This window comes from Lepidochelys kempii, chromosome 2, assembly GCF_965140265.1.
Source record: "Lepidochelys kempii isolate rLepKem1 chromosome 2, rLepKem1.hap2, whole genome shotgun sequence".
Lineage (NCBI taxonomy): Eukaryota > Metazoa > Chordata > Testudines > Cheloniidae > Lepidochelys > Lepidochelys kempii.
This window is the reverse complement of record NC_133257.1, coordinates 79,825,736-79,842,652: the sequence shown is the minus strand read 5'-3', so window position 1 is coordinate 79,842,652 and position 16,917 is coordinate 79,825,736. Positions and strand designations below refer to the sequence as shown.

The following is a 16,917-nucleotide window of genomic DNA, read 5'->3' as shown; positions in this document are numbered from 1 at the left end:
TTACTATATATACATACACACACACACCCCTTACTCATTTTAATGAGTTACACACTTGCACATATTGTAAATCAAAGGACAGACAAGTCTATTACATACAATCCACAACCTTGTTTTTGTACTGTAGTTAAATAATCATGAACATATTTCAAGTTTTAGATACAACCTATATAACTAGGGTGACAGAAAATGGTGTTCCAACAAGCACTGTAATGGCATATTGCAAAAATCACAAAAAAAACCCAACAAAAACAAACAAACTCCAAAGCAACTAGTTAGGAACAAAGCCATGAGCCAGTTAAAAAGATTCTATAAAGATTTTATGTTGGGTTAGCTACATCTGTTGAAACACGTCTATACAAGAAGGATTGGTCGCTTAAGCACTTTTGCATGTAATATCATTGGGGCATCCCTTTCCCTGTTTCTCTAAAAAGCATCACATGCTTGCATTTCTTATTGTCAAATTTAATTAACAGAGAAAACTTTGCCACAGACATGACAGAATAAGATTATATGAACAGTGCCACAGTCATTGATGCTGTTCAACTAACTAGAGACCAGTTTGCAAAAAAATGTCAAAACCAAAAGCAGTCATATCAATATAACCTGTTATTACAAATATGTTCCAGTCAGTGCTTCAATATAGTTAAAAGTTTTTTAAAAATCCACCTTTATTTTGCTAATAAATAAAAATAAGATTGTAAGCAAAGTGGGTAAGTAATTTAAATGTTTAGTTATATAAATTAGCACAGTGACATTTGTTTGAATAAGTGCACTGAAAACAGATAACGCCTTCCTTTCTTCTGATACCTGAACATTTATTTACTTTTGCTTGAGTTACTGAGTAACATGTGGACCTTCAGGTTCCCTGCATGACCTATAGTCAGCTAATACTAAATGGTCAATAGCTGAACCTCAAGAGAAAGTTTCACGAGATGGACAACTATGCTAACCTGCATACAATACATTTAAAGGTTTTGCAGCATTATTGCATTAGATTAGAGCCTTTGGCTTCAATATTTTTAGTTGTGGGGAACGGGAAGAAGGCAGTATTTTTTACACCAGAACATGGATATGTAATGGATGAAAATTGGTAGGATGACTGACAGGAACCAATTTTTGCCTATGAAAATATAGTTTTTCAGAGTTTGTAAAGAAATAATGATAGGATATATAAGAACAAAAAATACTACCCTAAATTTGGAAGAATCTGTTACATGCTGTACTTTGGCCTTATTGTCACTGAACCTTACAAAGAACACTTAACGGATAAGACATTCTAATCAGGGTTGACAACAGCCAATTAAGTGTCAGAAGAATAATCTGATAAATTTGTCTGTGTGCTATAGGCATTTGCAGATAAGTCTTAACTGTCAATCTGAATGTTAAACATCTTTATTTCCATCTTGCTATTGATGGCCTTATTAAAAAGGAAATGCTATCAGCTCTTTCAAATTGACTTTGGGGATGCTCTCTCCCAAAAAAGGATAGTTCTGAATTTGGAAGAATCTATGGGGACTCTTAAATACAGTAAATTTCTAATCAAACTGAGCAGGTGTATAGCTTAGTGAAGAACTACATAGCTGCTGTCATCTCCATACAGTTTCAGATATTGCAGGTGTCTGGTTTACAGTAGATCTGTCTCTTTAATGGGTGGAAGGATACCTGTGGACATTCTAGTAGGCCATTCTCTGCTTTCAGTGCTCCTTGCTAGTCATACAGAAGATAGCACCTCATTGGTTGGATCAGTCCCCTTCTTGTCTTCACTCTCAATGTCAATCACATGAACCATGCCAGGCTTCAGGATCAAGTCGTCAGTCTCTATCTGGCTCCTGCTATCATCCACCTCCACGTATTTCCCTTTAGACTGATGGGTAGCCTTACTGAAGACATCTTTAAAATGTCGCTTGAACTCAGTATCTGGGCAATATACATACTCATAAAGGGCACCTGCAAGGACTGCTCCTATTATTGGTCCAACCCAATAGACCTACAAGAGAGGGAAGAAACCCCACAGGGGTACATGATGGAAAAGAAAATGTTTCAGAGAAAAGCAGTTTAGTGAAGACTTTAAATGGACACAAAAGCCCCTTGAGTAGAGAGCTTAACCAACCTCTCTTGCTCAGAAGTGGACATGCTCTGAGCAATGAGGCTGTGCCTGTCTAGGTCCTCCTGTGGCCTCTAACACCATAGTATTTGAACATTTCATAAATGCTGATAAATTTGTCCTCACAACACGCTTATGAGATATAAGTGGTATCATCCCAGTTTTGTAGAAGGGAAATCTGAAGCACAGGGAGATTAAGTGGCTTGCTTAAAGTCACATAGGAAGTCTGTGGCAATGGAAAGACTCCCACTGATTTCAGTGGGCTCCATGTGATTATCTCAGAGGGATTGTATGTCCTTCACATGTTCTCAGTCCCTCTCTCCTTTTTCTGGAGAGGAGAATAATATATGTGAAACTCTGACTAGCCATCCTGAGTGGAACCACCATGCAACATAACAACATGGTGCAGAGAGGGCACTGAGTGGTTTTACAGGAATGTTAGGAAGGCATTCCCTCATTTTCTGATGAGACAGGTCAGGATACTATGACAAACACGGGACACAGGGAAAATGCTTCATCTTGAGCACACATTTCCCTCCCCTTGAGGTCCCCGACCACCTCTGTACAGTATTCCTCAGCCTCCCTATGCTTCACTACAGGCAGATACCCAGCCTCATTGGTCCCCAACTTAAGTTTTGGTCCTGGGGACTACTGGGTAGATGGCATCGGTGGCCTTGGAAACAGTGGCATTGGTGGGCTTTTTGGTGTAGTTGTGCCTACCTATGTATATGCTGGGCATGCTCCCACCCTCCCCACCTCCACCCCAATCGCCTATGTTATTTTTCTCTTTGAGGGGACAGAAGAGATCTGGCTTAAATTTTTGATTTTTCTCAGCATGGCAAAACTTCAAACTCTTTATCAGACAGGCTGGAGATGCTGAAAGCATCTTGGGCCAAGCCAAGCCCAGCAATAAATTCCCTCTGGAGAAAAGGAATTGTCCCTTGCACAGTCATTGATACCTGTGCAAAATGAGGGTCAAATGCCACTATTCTGTGGTGGTAGCATTTGGTATTTGCTTTGCACAGGTGTCAGTGACTGTGCAAGAAAGGCAGTGGAGAGTCAAGCCCCTTATCTGCAAAGTGAAAGCAGTTGTTAGGGAGTTTAGTTGATATATAGTCTGTCATAAGGCCTCCTCTAAATGTCCTTGTGTTTGTTTTTTTGGTCCCTTAAAGACATGTTTATATTTGCCTTGCTTGCAAGAGGGCACAAAGAAAATAAAACCCTTTATTAATTAAAAACTTTCTTTTCCTCACCAACACCTCATTGTCTTGTGTATAAATGCAGAAAACAAATCAGAGTGCATAAACAAATATTTCTACTTTTATTTTTAGGACCACATTTTCAAAAGAATCCAAACCTGGTCTCTGAAATTGCAGACAGCTCTGCATACCTGATTTCTGTTCACCCAGAAGAGGCAATTAGACTTCTAATTATCCTATTTGCACACAAATGCATGGTATGCCAATTTGCTTCAACATAATTCCTGTCATAAATATAAAGGGAAGGGTAAAACCCTTTGAAATCCCTCCTGGCCAGGGGAAAGCTCCTCTCACCTGTAAAGGGTTAAGAAGCTAAAGGTAACCTCGCTGGCACCTGACCAAAATGACCAATGAGGAGACAAGATACTTTCAAAAGCTGGGAGGAGGGAGAGAAACAAAGGGTCTGTGTCTGTCTGTAGTCGTCTTGGCCAGGGACAGAACAGGAATGGAGTCTTAGAACTTTTAGTAAGTAATCTAGCTAGGTATGTGTTAGATTATGATTTCTTTAAATGGCTGAGAAAAGAATTGTGCTGAATAGAATAACTATTTCTGTCTGTGTATCTTTTTTGTAACTTAAGGTTTTGCCTAGAGGGGTTCTCTATGTTTTTGAATCTAATTACCCTGTAAGGTATCTACCATCCTGATTTTACAGGGGGGATTTCTTTATTTCTATTTACTTCTATTTTTTATTAAAAGTCTTCTTGTAAAACACTGAATGCTTTTTCATTGTTCTCAGATCCAAGGGTTTGGGTCTGTGGTCACCTATGCAAATTGGTGAGGCTTTTTATCCAACATTTCCCAGGAAAGGGGGGGTGCAAGTGTTGGGGGGATTGTTCATTGTTCTTAAGATCCAAGGGTCTGGGTCTGTAGTCACCTAGGCAAATTGGTGAGGCTTTTTACCAAACCTTGTCCAGGAAGTGGGGTGCAAGGTTTTGGGAAGTATTTTGGGGGGAAGGACACGTCCAAACAGCTCTTCCCCAGTAACCAGTATTAGTTTGGTGGTGGTAGCGGCCAGTCCAAGGATAACGGGGGTAATATTTTGTACCTTGGGGAAGTTTTGACCTAAGCTGGTAAAGATAAGCTTAGGAGGGTTTTCATGCAGGTCCCCACATCTGTACCCTAGAGTTCAGAGTGGGGGAGGAACCGTGACATGGTGGTAGCGGTGGGATTCGAACCCACGCCATCGAAATGACTGGAGCCTAAATCCAGCGCCTTAGACCACTCGGGTTTTACCCTTCCCTTTATATTTATGACAATTCCCAACAGTCCTGCAATACTAGTTAGCCATGTACTGTTACAGGTCTCATCTGCCTTTGCTAAGGGCAGGTGACTCTCTCTTATTTCAGGAGCAGAAGAGATCTTTCAAGCAGCTAGGACAGCAGTTCTGCTTCCCCTGGGCTGTTACTCCAATAAATACTATACATATATTTACACTTTTGGTTGTTGTCTTAAATATAAAGGGAAGGGTAAACACCTTTAAAATCCCTTCTGGCCAGAGGAAAAACCCTTTCAACTGTAAAGGGTTAAGAAGCTAGGATAACCTCGCTGGCACCTGACCAAAATGACGAATTAGGAGACCAGATACTTTCAAAAGCTGGGAGGAGGGAGAAAAACAAAGGGTCTGTGTCTGTCTGTGTGATGCTTTTGTCAGGCACAGAACAGGAATGGAGTCTTAGAACTTAGTAAGTAATCTAGCTAGAGATGCGTTAAATTCTGATTTCTTTAAATGGCTGAGGAAATAAGCTGTGCTGAACGGAATGGATATCCCTGTTTTTGTATCTTTTTATAACTTAAGATTTTGCCTAGAGGGATTCTCTGTTTTCAATCTAATTACCCTGTAAGGTATTTACCATCATGATTTAACAGAGGTGATTCTTTTTCCTTTTTCTTCTTTTAAGAAGCTGAATGCTTTTTCATTGTTCTTAAGATCCAAGGGTTTGGGTCTGTGGTCACCTATGCAAATTGGTGAGGATTTTTTATCAAACCTTCTCCAGGAAAGGGAGTGTAAGATTTGGGAGGATTTTGGGGGGAAAGACGTTTCCAAATGGACTTGTTCCCAGTAACCGGTGTTAGATGTTTGGTGGTGGCAGCGAAAGTCCAAGGGCAAAAGGTAAAATAGTTTGTACGTTGGGGAAGTTTTAACCTAAGCTGGTAAAAGTAAGCTTAGGAGGTTTTGATGCAGGTCCCCACATCTGTACCCTAGAGTTCATAGTGGGGAAGAAACCTTGACAGTTCTATATTAGATGTCTTTGGATAATTAATTAATCTTGTGAATTATTACAGTAGTTTTAAAATCTGAATAAACCATTTGGTGGTAATAGTAAATCCACTTCAGTAAGTTGACTAATGGGGGGAAAAGTTACGCGTGTTGTAAGTGTTTGTAGGATCAGAGCCTATGGGCCTGATCCTATTCCAGTTGAAGGCAATGAAAGTTTTGCTATGAACTGCAGGGGAAATAAGATGGGCCCATTGTTTCAAATTAGGAAATATAGATAAACACGACAGGATGTGGCCCTCTTAAAAATAATATTGGAAGTGTCTCTAAAAATGCCTGTCATGACTTTAATGAGGGGAAAGTAAGACATTACCCCCCTTGCCTATCATACGTGAATTTGTTTTTAATAATTATTTTATCCAGAATGCTTTAATAACTATTGCACCATTAGCACTGCAAAATCTGTTAATCAAAACTGCCTCCCACACATGTACTCTTAGTTGGGCTGATGTTTGCTCATCAAAGCAGGTTTTACTCTCACAAGCCCAGATTCTGATCCCGTTATCTCACATTGGTGAGCAGTTACTCACGTATGCCCACTCATGCCAGATCAAAATGGAGAAGTTCTCACATTGCATATCTGGCCTCCTTTTTTTAGAAGCATTTAGAAAATGGGAAGCCAATGGATTACCTGAGTAGCTACTCCCCAGCTTGACTGAGGGGTTTGCAATCAAGCTCAAAGTATCTTTCTTTCCAATAACAAAAATTATTTTGATCACATTGCATTTTTTGTTTTTAACATATCCGGATTCTCTCTCCATGCTTGCAGTCTCCTCAAAAACCTAACCTCCAAATACACAATAGGCAATTATAATTCATCCCACGCAGGACAGACAGAGTACAACTTTAAGACCTGTACTTTAGGCAAAGAACAGATAAATATGGTAAAGCTTGTGGCAGGTCAGTGGCCCATCTTTCTCAGTGATTGTCTCTATAGAACATTATGAAGAATAAGAAGAGCAAACGAAGAAAAAATATAATTTGGTAGCTGGTCATTGCTACTATAAATGAAGGATAAAAGCGGTTACCCAGTGGTTTTCCCATTTCCCCATGATAACTGCAGGTCCAAATGATCGAGCAGGGTTCATACTGGCACCAGTGTAGTTGATCTACAGTAAAAATAAAATGTTAACTATTGCTATGATTAGAACATTCTTATTCAACCATTTACTGTCGCCATTTGCTGGAATGCAGTACTGTCACACAAACCACTTCAAGCCAACTCTGATTTTGTATTCCTACCAGCTACAGTGGTATCAGACTGTGTTATCATTCTCCAGATCACCCTTCTAGTGACAGAATTAACATATACATAGACAGATAAAAACCTGATCCAATACCCTATCAATAGAATGCAAAGCCCATTGAGGTCAATGGGCTTTGCAAGGGATCCCCAACAGGCTATTAAAGAATTACAGCTCTAAAGGCTCCTGGAGCTCCCATCTAGTTCAGGAGTAGGGACAGTGGAAGACGGGCTCTATTATTTAAGCAGAAGTCATTAACTTACAGCAAATAAATGTCCAATTGCAACAGAAAATCCAATTGCTAAAGCCACTGAACCAGTGACATCGCTTCGTTTTGAATCACAGCTGGCAAAAATAGTAAAAACCAGCTGGAATGTAATTATCAACTCCACCAGAAGTCCATGGCCAGCGGAAAGATCTCCATGTACCTGGAAAAAGAAACAACCACCGAAGATGAAGCAAAGGTGAGTTTGCAGTTCAAAAAGCTACTACAAATATTAATTGTTTTATGACTGAAAATGTTGAATCATGCACAGTGATGAAATGGCACTGTACTTTGGAAAGGTATGGATTCATTTTTTACCCCCCCCCCCTTTTTTTTTTTTTTGACAGCCATGGAAAATTACTGATGGACTGACAAAGTTCTTACTGGATTTTAATATAGCACTTCAAAGCTAGACTGCATTTATTATATCTTGAATTTGCAAATGCTGCAGTTAAACTTGCACAACTTTTTTTCCTTGAGAGCACTGTAATTTACGATTCAATTATAAATTAATTAATTAGCCCTGACTTAATTAATTGAAATTTCAATTAAAAATTAAGCAGCGTGTGGCTCAAGTGCATTTTTAATAAGTCCTGCAACAGGGCTAACTGATGGCATTCCTTATTAGCTTAGAACAAAGTGGAAATCTGAGGCACAATCTATTTCAGAAGTGTGTCATTTTAAATTGATGTTTTTTTCAATCACCATCATACTGGCATAGAATTAATTTCAGAATTCTTCTTGAAATTGTATTTCATGCATATATATTTAAACTGTGAATGTAGATTAGCATTACCTGCTGTTACCAGATTTTGGGGAATTCTAGAAGAGAAATATTCTGTAAAAGAATAGCTGTAAATATTGCTTAGCATAAACCCATTCTAATGAGAGATCTAAGCCACATATAGGAGCTGTAAATAAACCAGCAATGCACTTAAACCATCACTTCTACTTTCTGGGTTTAAATCTGACACTAAAAAGTTATTCTACTTTAAGAGTAGGAGCAAAAGTTGTTACCGTAGTAACTCCCAAGCCTCCCACCAAACTTGGGGGTGTGACAAGGTAGAGAATTCCTGCCCCCACTATTGCACCCAGGCATTGGGCAACAATATAGAAGACAGACTTGGCAAGGCTGATCTTCCTAGTGCAGACCATAGCAACAGTCACAGCAGGGTTAATATGGCCACCACTGATGTGTCCAAAGCACTGCACCATGGTTGCAATGCTCAGTCCAAAGCAGAGAGCGATAAGGACCATGTCTACAGGCAGAGGCTTTTCAGATCCACCCCAGTTGATTGTAGAGCCAAGGCTGAGGAGGACAAAAATTAGCATGGCCAAAAATTCTGCTGAAACAGCTTTCCAGAAAGGCTGAGTCCAGACGCCTTTAAATGCCACCATGATGGTCTCACACTTACACAGACGTCCACACTTACTGAAAAAGAAAACAAATCTGCATCAGAATTCACCAAGTCAGCCTTAGATCTTGCTGCAGAGGGTTATTATATGGCTGACCTTCTGGGGATGGCAGCAACACTGGGCACTCTGTGGTGGGGCTAATAATAAAGATGTGCCTTGTGAGAGAGAGTGACCTCCTAAACAAACCTTACTCGTGCTCAGGAAGTCCTGTTCTTAGTATACTGCAGTCTAAAGGACGCAGGGCAACTAGTCATCATGTTTGAGAAGGAAAGTCTCTCTGAATAGATGGAGTTTCAGGTAAAGAAGCCTATAGTTTTTTTTAAAACTAAGTAGGTTTGTCCTTCTAGTTGCATCAAAGTCTGCATTGAACTTGCACACAGCTGATGAAGTGAGCTGTAGCCCATGAAAGCTTATGCTCCAATAAATGGGTTGGTCTCTAAAAGGTGCCACAAGTCCTCCTTTTCTTTTTGTGGATACAGGCTAACACGGCTGCTCTTCTGAATCCTGCATTGACCTTGCATACTGTAAAACCCCATTAACTTCAGTGGCCCCTTTGTCCCTTGTGTGTGTTCGATGGAGAACTTCCCTTTCTGTGCAAATTTGTACTTTACCAGCACATATACAATATTTTAATAAAAGGCCAAGAGCCCAATCAAAATCCTAATTTCCCAAACTGCAACATTGGTGTTGCAGTTTTGGAAGTTGCCCTAGAAGCATTTATAAGAGAGCCTCTTTTTGAAATATTACTTTGTGTCAATAAGAAACAGTTTCTTCAGGCTGGACATTTGGTAAAATGAATACAACCAGGAAAATACAAGAAATCCTAAATCTTGTCCCCTGAATCAAACATTCAATTTCCTTTGGGCTATGTTTGTAGGGTGAGGAGCGAGATGTAGTAATATTTATTGGATAAGTATTGTGGAGAGCTGTGGGTGGGAGGAGAAAGAAGTACCTTGGTTTCATTTGTGCACCAGCACCGATATTTACTAGGTAGGCTACGCTGCCTTCATCATGAGTTACATTTTTGTTCGCTGCCCAGAGACCTATGAAAGTGGGTTACTGAAGAAGAGTTATTTGTAGTATTAATAAATTGAGAATAAACCAAAAAGGTAGCATTTTATGAGTTTCCAAGGAATGCAAACAAGATTTTCTTTCTTTTTTTAATTTAAACAAAGGAAAATAACTTCTACAACTCAGAGCAGAATTTCAAGTGGAAGGATGGAGGAATGTAATAACCGGTTACCTAAGGTAATTGAGCCATAGTACATACCCAACAACACTTCCACGTGAAAGAATGCATTATGTATCTTCATAAGCACCAGAGGCACACATGACCATGAATTTCTCAGCAGCGCAGTTTTGATGCTCTCAGAGGAGGTGTGGCAGGGCCCACCCACTTCACGTGAGCACCCGTACTGGCTGAGTGTGTGTCTACACCTGTACTCCCTCTGCATTGCTCTGCTTGCGGTGACCCCTACTGGCAGTTAAACGTCTTAGGCAGATTTCAGTGACTCAGCCCTCTGTTGTTGTGAAACAACAAACAGATCCCTTCTGGAGTACAAGTCCAACAGGGCCAATCAAGTACCCACAGTTGGTCTGTTCCTGCGGCCCTCCCTGGGCTCAGTCTTAAATTGTCCTTGCTCTGGTATGGAGCAGTACCCCCAGGGCTTCCTCCTTGGAGATTTTTCACCTATTGTCTCAGCTGGGTCACTCGTTACAGTTCAGTCCCCTTTGGGGTGTGTATGTTGTATCAGAAGTCCCACAAATACTGCCCCTCTTTCTAGGCCTTCAGCCCCCTCTTCAGGGAATTGGCCACTCCACCTGGGGCCTGGGTGTGTGGGGCGGGGGGGGAATGGACCCAGGCATGCCCACTACTCCAAGTCCCAACCCAGGGACCTTATAAGTAGCAGCCACCTTCTGCTTCCCTTTAACTATTTAGTGCTGCATTTCCCTGGGACAACCCCCCATAGAAGCAATGAAGAGATAAAGCAAAACTGGAACCTTAAACCCCTTTAAAATGTTGGATACCTAGATATGAACCAGCACCTAGAGTTTTGGTTTCAGTCAGGGCCTGAACAAGAATGGGACAAAATTTTTCTTTTTTTGACTCAGACGAGATTGTTTTCACAAGATTTCAACCACAGTGTGACAAATTCACCTCTTGAGCACCTCCGTGGGGCTGGATGCAGTATTGCAGTCCTTCTCTCACCCCAGGTTCTTCCTGCAGACTGACTTTTGTGGGTGTTCAGTGGCTTGGCCCTCTGTCCAAGTCACGAAGTCTGAGTGAACCCCTCCCAGGGTATTAAAGAGCCCAATAAATAAACAATCTCTTTGCCCTCGGTAGGGTCTTCCGCAGCGGCTCTGGGTCCTTTAAGTTCAGCCCCTTGTTCAGGCTCCCAAACAAACTCCATCTCCTTCTTGGGGTTTATGCCATGTTACCTGTGGGGGAATGCAGGCCTGCCCGCTACTCTGGGTTCCAACCCAGCTCAGGGACCCTACACACTAGCAACCACACACTGCTTGAGTCAATCAGTTGCTGCTTCTTCCCTAGGCCTCTTCCCACCAGGCATTTTAATTTCACCCTTATCCCAGAGTTAAGGTTCTTAGGTACTCTCTCTCCGTGCAAACCCAGCTCTGCAAAATACTGCCAGGCAATCTTTGGCTATCCCACAAGCTCCTGTGGCCAGAGAGTAGCACCCTTCCTTTCCCCTCTGCTCCCAGCGAGAAACTGAACTGCTAAGGCCCTTGCAGTTCCTTTTATCTGGGCCACTAGGGCCTGATTGGCTGTTTCAGACCCCTCTAGCCCTTGGAGTACCTGGTCCCTGTGGTTTCCAAAACAGCTGTTCTGAAGACTCCTCTCTAGGTAAACTTGGAGGACCCATATTCGCTGCTGTTCTCCTCTCTGCTCTCTATTTCTTGGGGTATAGTAGTACCACGGGGCTCCCAGCCAGGCGGAATATACCTAGTCACACTAAGACAACTAAGACATGCAACAACAGCTAACCCTGCAACATTTCTATCATTCAAAATGGCCAAACGTTCACAAAAACAGCTTGTGAAATTGACACTGAATTTGAACCCTAAACCAGATTGTCACTTAAACCCACCCTCTACCGCTGGCCTAACTCTAACACAGATCCAACCAAATACTACCTCCCTGGCAACAGCGTAGTCTAGTGCATTGTGCATGGGACAGGGAGACAGGAACTCCTAATCTTCACCTTGGATTTACTCTCACGTCATTGTGCGATGCTGGCCAAATCACAACCACTCTGTGTTTAATTTTCCTCCTCTGTAAAATTAGAATAAAAATATGTTCCTGCCTGACAGAGGACACTGTGGCCTGTCCTATATGCTGGTGGAATGTAAGGGGGCCTGAAGTGCCTCCTTATTCCCTTGCACCAGTGTGTTGTACTGTTGCTTCCAGCATGCAGGGGCAGCAGGCTCTTCATTTCCCTACCCTTGCACAAGTAAGCAGAAAGGGGCAGAGCCTTGGCAAATGTACCTGTTGGCATAGCTACACTAGCACATCAGAGAGCATATGATGTGTCAGGTTTGATGACACAATGACACAAATGACACAAACAGATGACACAAACATTGGGGGAGTGGTAAATAATGAAGAGGACAGGTCACTTGGTAAACTGGACTCAAGCAAACAGTATGCATTTTAATATGGCTAAGTGTAAATACATACATCTAGGAACAAAGACAATAGACCATACTTACAAGATAGGGGACTTTATCCTGGGAAGTAGTGACTGAAAACGATTTTGTGGTCGTGGTGGATAATGAGCTGAACGTGAGCTTCCAGTGTGATGCTATGGCCAAAAGGCCTAATGTAACCCTTGGATGCATAAACAGAGGAATCCTGAGTAGGAGTAGAGAGGTTATTTTACCTCTATATTTGGCACTGGTGTAATTGCAGTAGGAATACTGTGCCCAGTTCTTACTCCTGGGGGAAATTTGTGCCACTACGCCTGCGCAGAGTTCATGTCCTCCACAGATTTCTTTGCTTCCCTGCAGAAAAAATGACTCTCTGACAGGGAAACAAAGGGAAGCCACAAGAGCGGCCATGCGCCACTCCCCAGCAGCGTGGGTGCATTGTTTTGGGAGCCCGGAGCAGCCAGTGGAGTGGTAATCACTGGGGATGGGGGGCGGGCTAGGGACGTCCTGGTCAGTGGCTCCTACCCTGTGCCAGGCTCAGCTAGTAATCCTGGCTGGGCTGGGGATGACAGGACTTCCTCTGCCTCTCCAAGAAACAGCCAGGGCTGGGTCAGACCCACCCCCAGAAATCTTTCTAGCTGCAGGAAGCGCTGCACTCCCTCCCCCGCTGCTTCTTGCCCCCATTGCTCCTCAGCTGTGGGGGGGAGGGGTCGCTGTACAGGAAGCTGCTCCCCCATCTGCCCAACCCCCGTGCATCCAGATTCACCTCATACCCAGCCTCATGCCCTGCACCCAGAACCGCCCCCCCCACTGACTCCCTTGAACCCAAACCCATACCCCAACAAGCCTCTCTTTGCAGCTGGAGCCCCCTGAACCCAGACCCCTCCGCCGAGCACAACCTCCCTGCATCTGGACCCCACCCCTGCACCCAGACTGCCCCTTGCACTCGAACCTGCACCAGAACAAGCTCCACCCACCTGCACCTGGACCACCCTGACTAGTCCCCTGCATAGGGTGACCAGATGTCCCAATTTTATAGGGACAGTCCCGATTTTGGGGGCTTTTTCTTATATAGGCACCTATTACCTCCCACCCCATCCCGATTTTTTAAATTTGCTATCTGGTCACCCTACCCCTGCACCCAGACTTCCACCCCACTGAATCCCACCAAGCCAGCACCTGGACCTGCACCCCACAAAGCCAGCACCTGAACTCCCCCGCTGAGCCTTCACACCCATACCTCCCTGTTGAGCCCCAACCACCTTCACCTGGACCCCCCAGCAGAGTCCCATTTTGTCTGCATCCAGAATCCCCACCCCCAATAAGCCCCTGTTCATCCAGATCTCCCTTGCACCCGGACGCCCCACCACCCTGCCCACACCCAGATTGCCCCACACAGAACCCTATCACCCACACCTGGATCTCCCTACACTAAGTCCCTCCATACTTGGATCCTGCTGGGTTGAGCCTGTCTGCCTACATCTAGTGTGCTTGGCACGGAGGGGCAGGGCCCTGGGGTGTTTCTGGGACAGTCCTGGTCTTGCACTATGTCAGGGTCGGGTGCAACTTTACCGCCGAGTCCATGTCTGGGGGAGAGGAGGCACAGGGTGATCTCCTACCTCTGTGCAGTCAGTGGTCTGTGTTCCCCACTGCCATGCTGGAGCCTCCACACTTATTTATTGACAAATAAAATTTGCAGAATTTTAAAATATTGTGTGCAGAATTTTAATATTTTTGGCACAGAATTCCCTCAGGAGTAACTTCTGGTGTCCACAATTCAAGAAGGATGTTGATAAATTAGAGAGAGTTCAGAGACAAGCCATGAGAATGATGAAAGAACACACCTTATACAGACAGACTCAAGGAGTTTGATCTATCTAGCTTAACAACGAGAAGGATAAAGGGTGACTTGATTACAGTCTATAAGTGTCTACATAGGGAACAAATATTTAATTATGGGCTCTTCATTCTAGCAGACTAAGATATAAAACAATCCAATGGCTGGAAATTGAAACTAAAATTAGGATTGGAAATAAGGAACACATTTTTAACTGTGAGAGTAATTAACTAGTGGAACAATTTACCAAGCGCGTGGTGGATTCTTCATCACTAACAATTTTAAAATCAAGATTAGGTGTTTTTCTAAAAGATCTGCTCTAGGAATTCTTTTGGGGAAGTTCTATGGCCTGTGTTATATGGGAAGTCAGACTAGATAATCACACTGGTCCCTTCTGGCCTTGAAATCTATAAATCTAGGAATCAACCTGGTGCAGTTTACTCCCTCCCGGGAGCAGCAGAGAGACCAGAAGGGAGACTAATTTGGGGAGTCACAGGGCACGTCTGCACTACAAAATTAAGTGCACCTATGTTAGGTCAATTTACAGCCACCACAGTAATTACTGCGGTTTTTCATGTTTACACTGTCGATGGTGCTCTTGCTCACTTTCAGCACTTCCTCTGAGTTAAGAGGAGCAGTATGGGGGTGGGAGGCTGACAGTCTGGGCTTTCAGCTTCCTGCAGAGCTCTCCATCTAGAGCCCAACTGCCCCATGGGCTCCTGTCTCCCCGCTCTCTGCTGGGAGCCAAGCAGCAGCCCAGGCTCTGAGCATGGAGTCCCCGCAGGGAGTCTAGGCAGTTGCCAAGCTCCTGTCAGAGAGTGGGGAGCCCAGGTGGCAGCTGGGCTCCTAGTGATGAATGGGGCGACGGGAGCCCAGGCTCCAGCAGTTAGCTCTGTGGCAGGTGGGTAGCTGAGAGCCTGGGCGGTAGCCGGGCTTACAGCTGGAGCCCTCCACCTACTCCGGGGTGACAGCACCAGCTGTGAGCTGGGCACAAGGTTCTCAGGAGGGAACCTACCTGCCTTTCTAGTCAATTTTAGGGCTCCAGTCAGGAGCTGTGAACTTGACAAGAATGACAGCCAACACTGTAATGCACTGTCTACACAGACACTGCATCATCCTAACTGCACCAACATAAGCCCTGTGCCTCTCGTGGAGGTGGAGTTATTATGTCGGTGTAGTAGGGCACTTACATCGGCTGGAGTAGACACTGACATAATCAGATGGACGTAAGTTGCCTTACCTTGACCTAACTCTGTAGTGTAGACCAGGCCACAGTCTCTCCTAGGCTGCTCCAGGGTCAGTGCAACAACAGGTTGCTCCTTACAAAGGGCAGATTGCAAACTGGCAATCCAGGTCAGAGTGTGAAGGTCTTGAAAATGTAAAGTGCTATTTAAGAGCCAAGTATTATATTAAGGCATTACACAAATGAATAGTCAGGCTCTGTTTATCAAGAGAAGGTGAATTTCCATCCTGTTAAGCTTCGTGGAAAAACACAGTAGCCCTGTATTGTTTCATCTATATTTTTACAAGTATTATCTTAAGTGTTTGCTTTGTTTACGCACATGTAACCCGCTAATGAGTGTGTTACTGGTCCCCCTCTGTGCTGATCCATAGAGGATATGAATTGTTACAGCCCTTAGTTACAGAGCTGTAACTCTTTTCTCATGCTGGAGCTGCTCATGCTTTTTGCTCTGGAGGACCTGGGTGCCTCAGCAAGCATGACGGCCATCACACACCTCTCTTTCTTAACATCCTATGGGCATGGATGTGCCAGTGTAGCTATGACACTGAAATGTGAACTGTGTTTGATACGAAGATTGGCATTATGGCCTAAAGGGTAGTGCAGTGGACTGGGAGTCAAGAGACATCAGTTCTATTTCTTACTCTGCCACTGATCTGCTGTGTGACCATGGGCAAGTCATTTCACTTTCATGCCTCAGTTTTCCCTCATGTCCTTTGCCTGCCTTGTCTATTTACAGTGTTAGCTCTTTGGGGCATGGACTGTCTCTTACTATATACATACCTAGTGAAACAGGACCCCAACCTGAATTACGGTCTCTAAGCATTACTATAAGCAATACCACTAATAAAGACAGCACTAAGAAAGTTCACTTAAATTTTAAAAATTCATCCATTTCTAACTAAAATTATGTCAGTGATTAAAAGTGAGCAGAGCAAACAAAGTGAAGGATTACTACAAACAACACTCCACGTGTCACTTGTTTCAATGTTTTGTGAATCTCACAAATATTTTAACAGTCACCTCTGTAGCAAGCTGGAGCACTCTCAGCCCTCTATGGCACAGCTGCCTGCAGTTCAACAGACATTACTCACTTGGATGTCTAAGAAGAGCTTTGGATGGCTCGAAAGCTTGTCTCTCTCGCCACAGAAGCTGGGCCAACAAAAGATATTACCTCATCCACCTTATCTTTCTAATATCCTGGGCCGGAAACATCTACAACTACCCTGCATACAATTTGTGTGACAGTCAGCTGTTGTAGCAAGGCAAGCACATGGTGTCCTAGGTTTTTCTCACCAATTTTGTTTTGGTTTCAAAATGTAACTCAACCCAATTTTGCAAGAAACACACGTGTACTGTAGTTCTTCAGGAGAAAATAACCTATAACTTATGAGCCAAACCAAACCTATGGCTTGGTTGGATGGAAACATCCAGTGCGGTGCTTCTCAATCTTTTCTAGGCAGTGACTAGAGTTGCCAGGCATCTGGTTTTCGACGGGAACGCTGGGTGTCTCCTCTTCCACCCCAAACCCCTCATCCCGAGCCCCAGCCGGAGCCCTCATCCCCCCTACACCCCAACCCTCTGCCCCAGCCCAGAGCCCTCTGCTGC

At 43.7% G+C, this 16,917-nt stretch overlaps 1 protein-coding gene across 1 annotated transcript; it reads right to left on the bottom strand.

Annotated features, from left to right (window-relative positions):
* Positions 1 to 718: 718 nt before the first annotated feature.
* Positions 719 to 8,578, bottom strand: AQP4 (aquaporin 4). The gene is made up of 4 exons (XM_073329425.1): positions 8,168 to 8,578; positions 7,149 to 7,313; positions 6,670 to 6,750; positions 719 to 1,990 (listed from the first exon to the last, which is right to left on the bottom strand). The coding sequence occupies exons 1-4, from the start codon at positions 8,546 to 8,548 to the stop codon at positions 1,715 to 1,717; spliced, it is 903 nt and encodes a 300-aa protein (XP_073185526.1). The 5' UTR covers positions 8,549 to 8,578; the 3' UTR covers positions 719 to 1,714.
* Between the last annotated feature and the right edge of the window lie 8,339 nt (positions 8,579 to 16,917).

What these genes read in the sequence shown, in the direction of transcription:
- AQP4 (XM_073329425.1), bottom strand. Translation starts at nt 8,548, where the DNA reads ATGGTGGCATTTAAAGGCGTCTGGACTCAGCCTTTCTGGAAAGCTGTT. An exon ending in GAGGCTTGGGAGTTACTACG is followed by an intron (nt 7,314 to 8,167) that starts GTAACAACTTTT and finishes TTCTTTTTCCAG; the next exon opens with GTACATGGAGATCTTTCCGC. An exon ending in GGAAATGGGAAAACCACTGG is followed by an intron (nt 1,991 to 6,669) that starts GTAACCGCTTTT and finishes CCTCTCTTGTAG; the next exon opens with GTCTATTGGGTTGGACCAAT.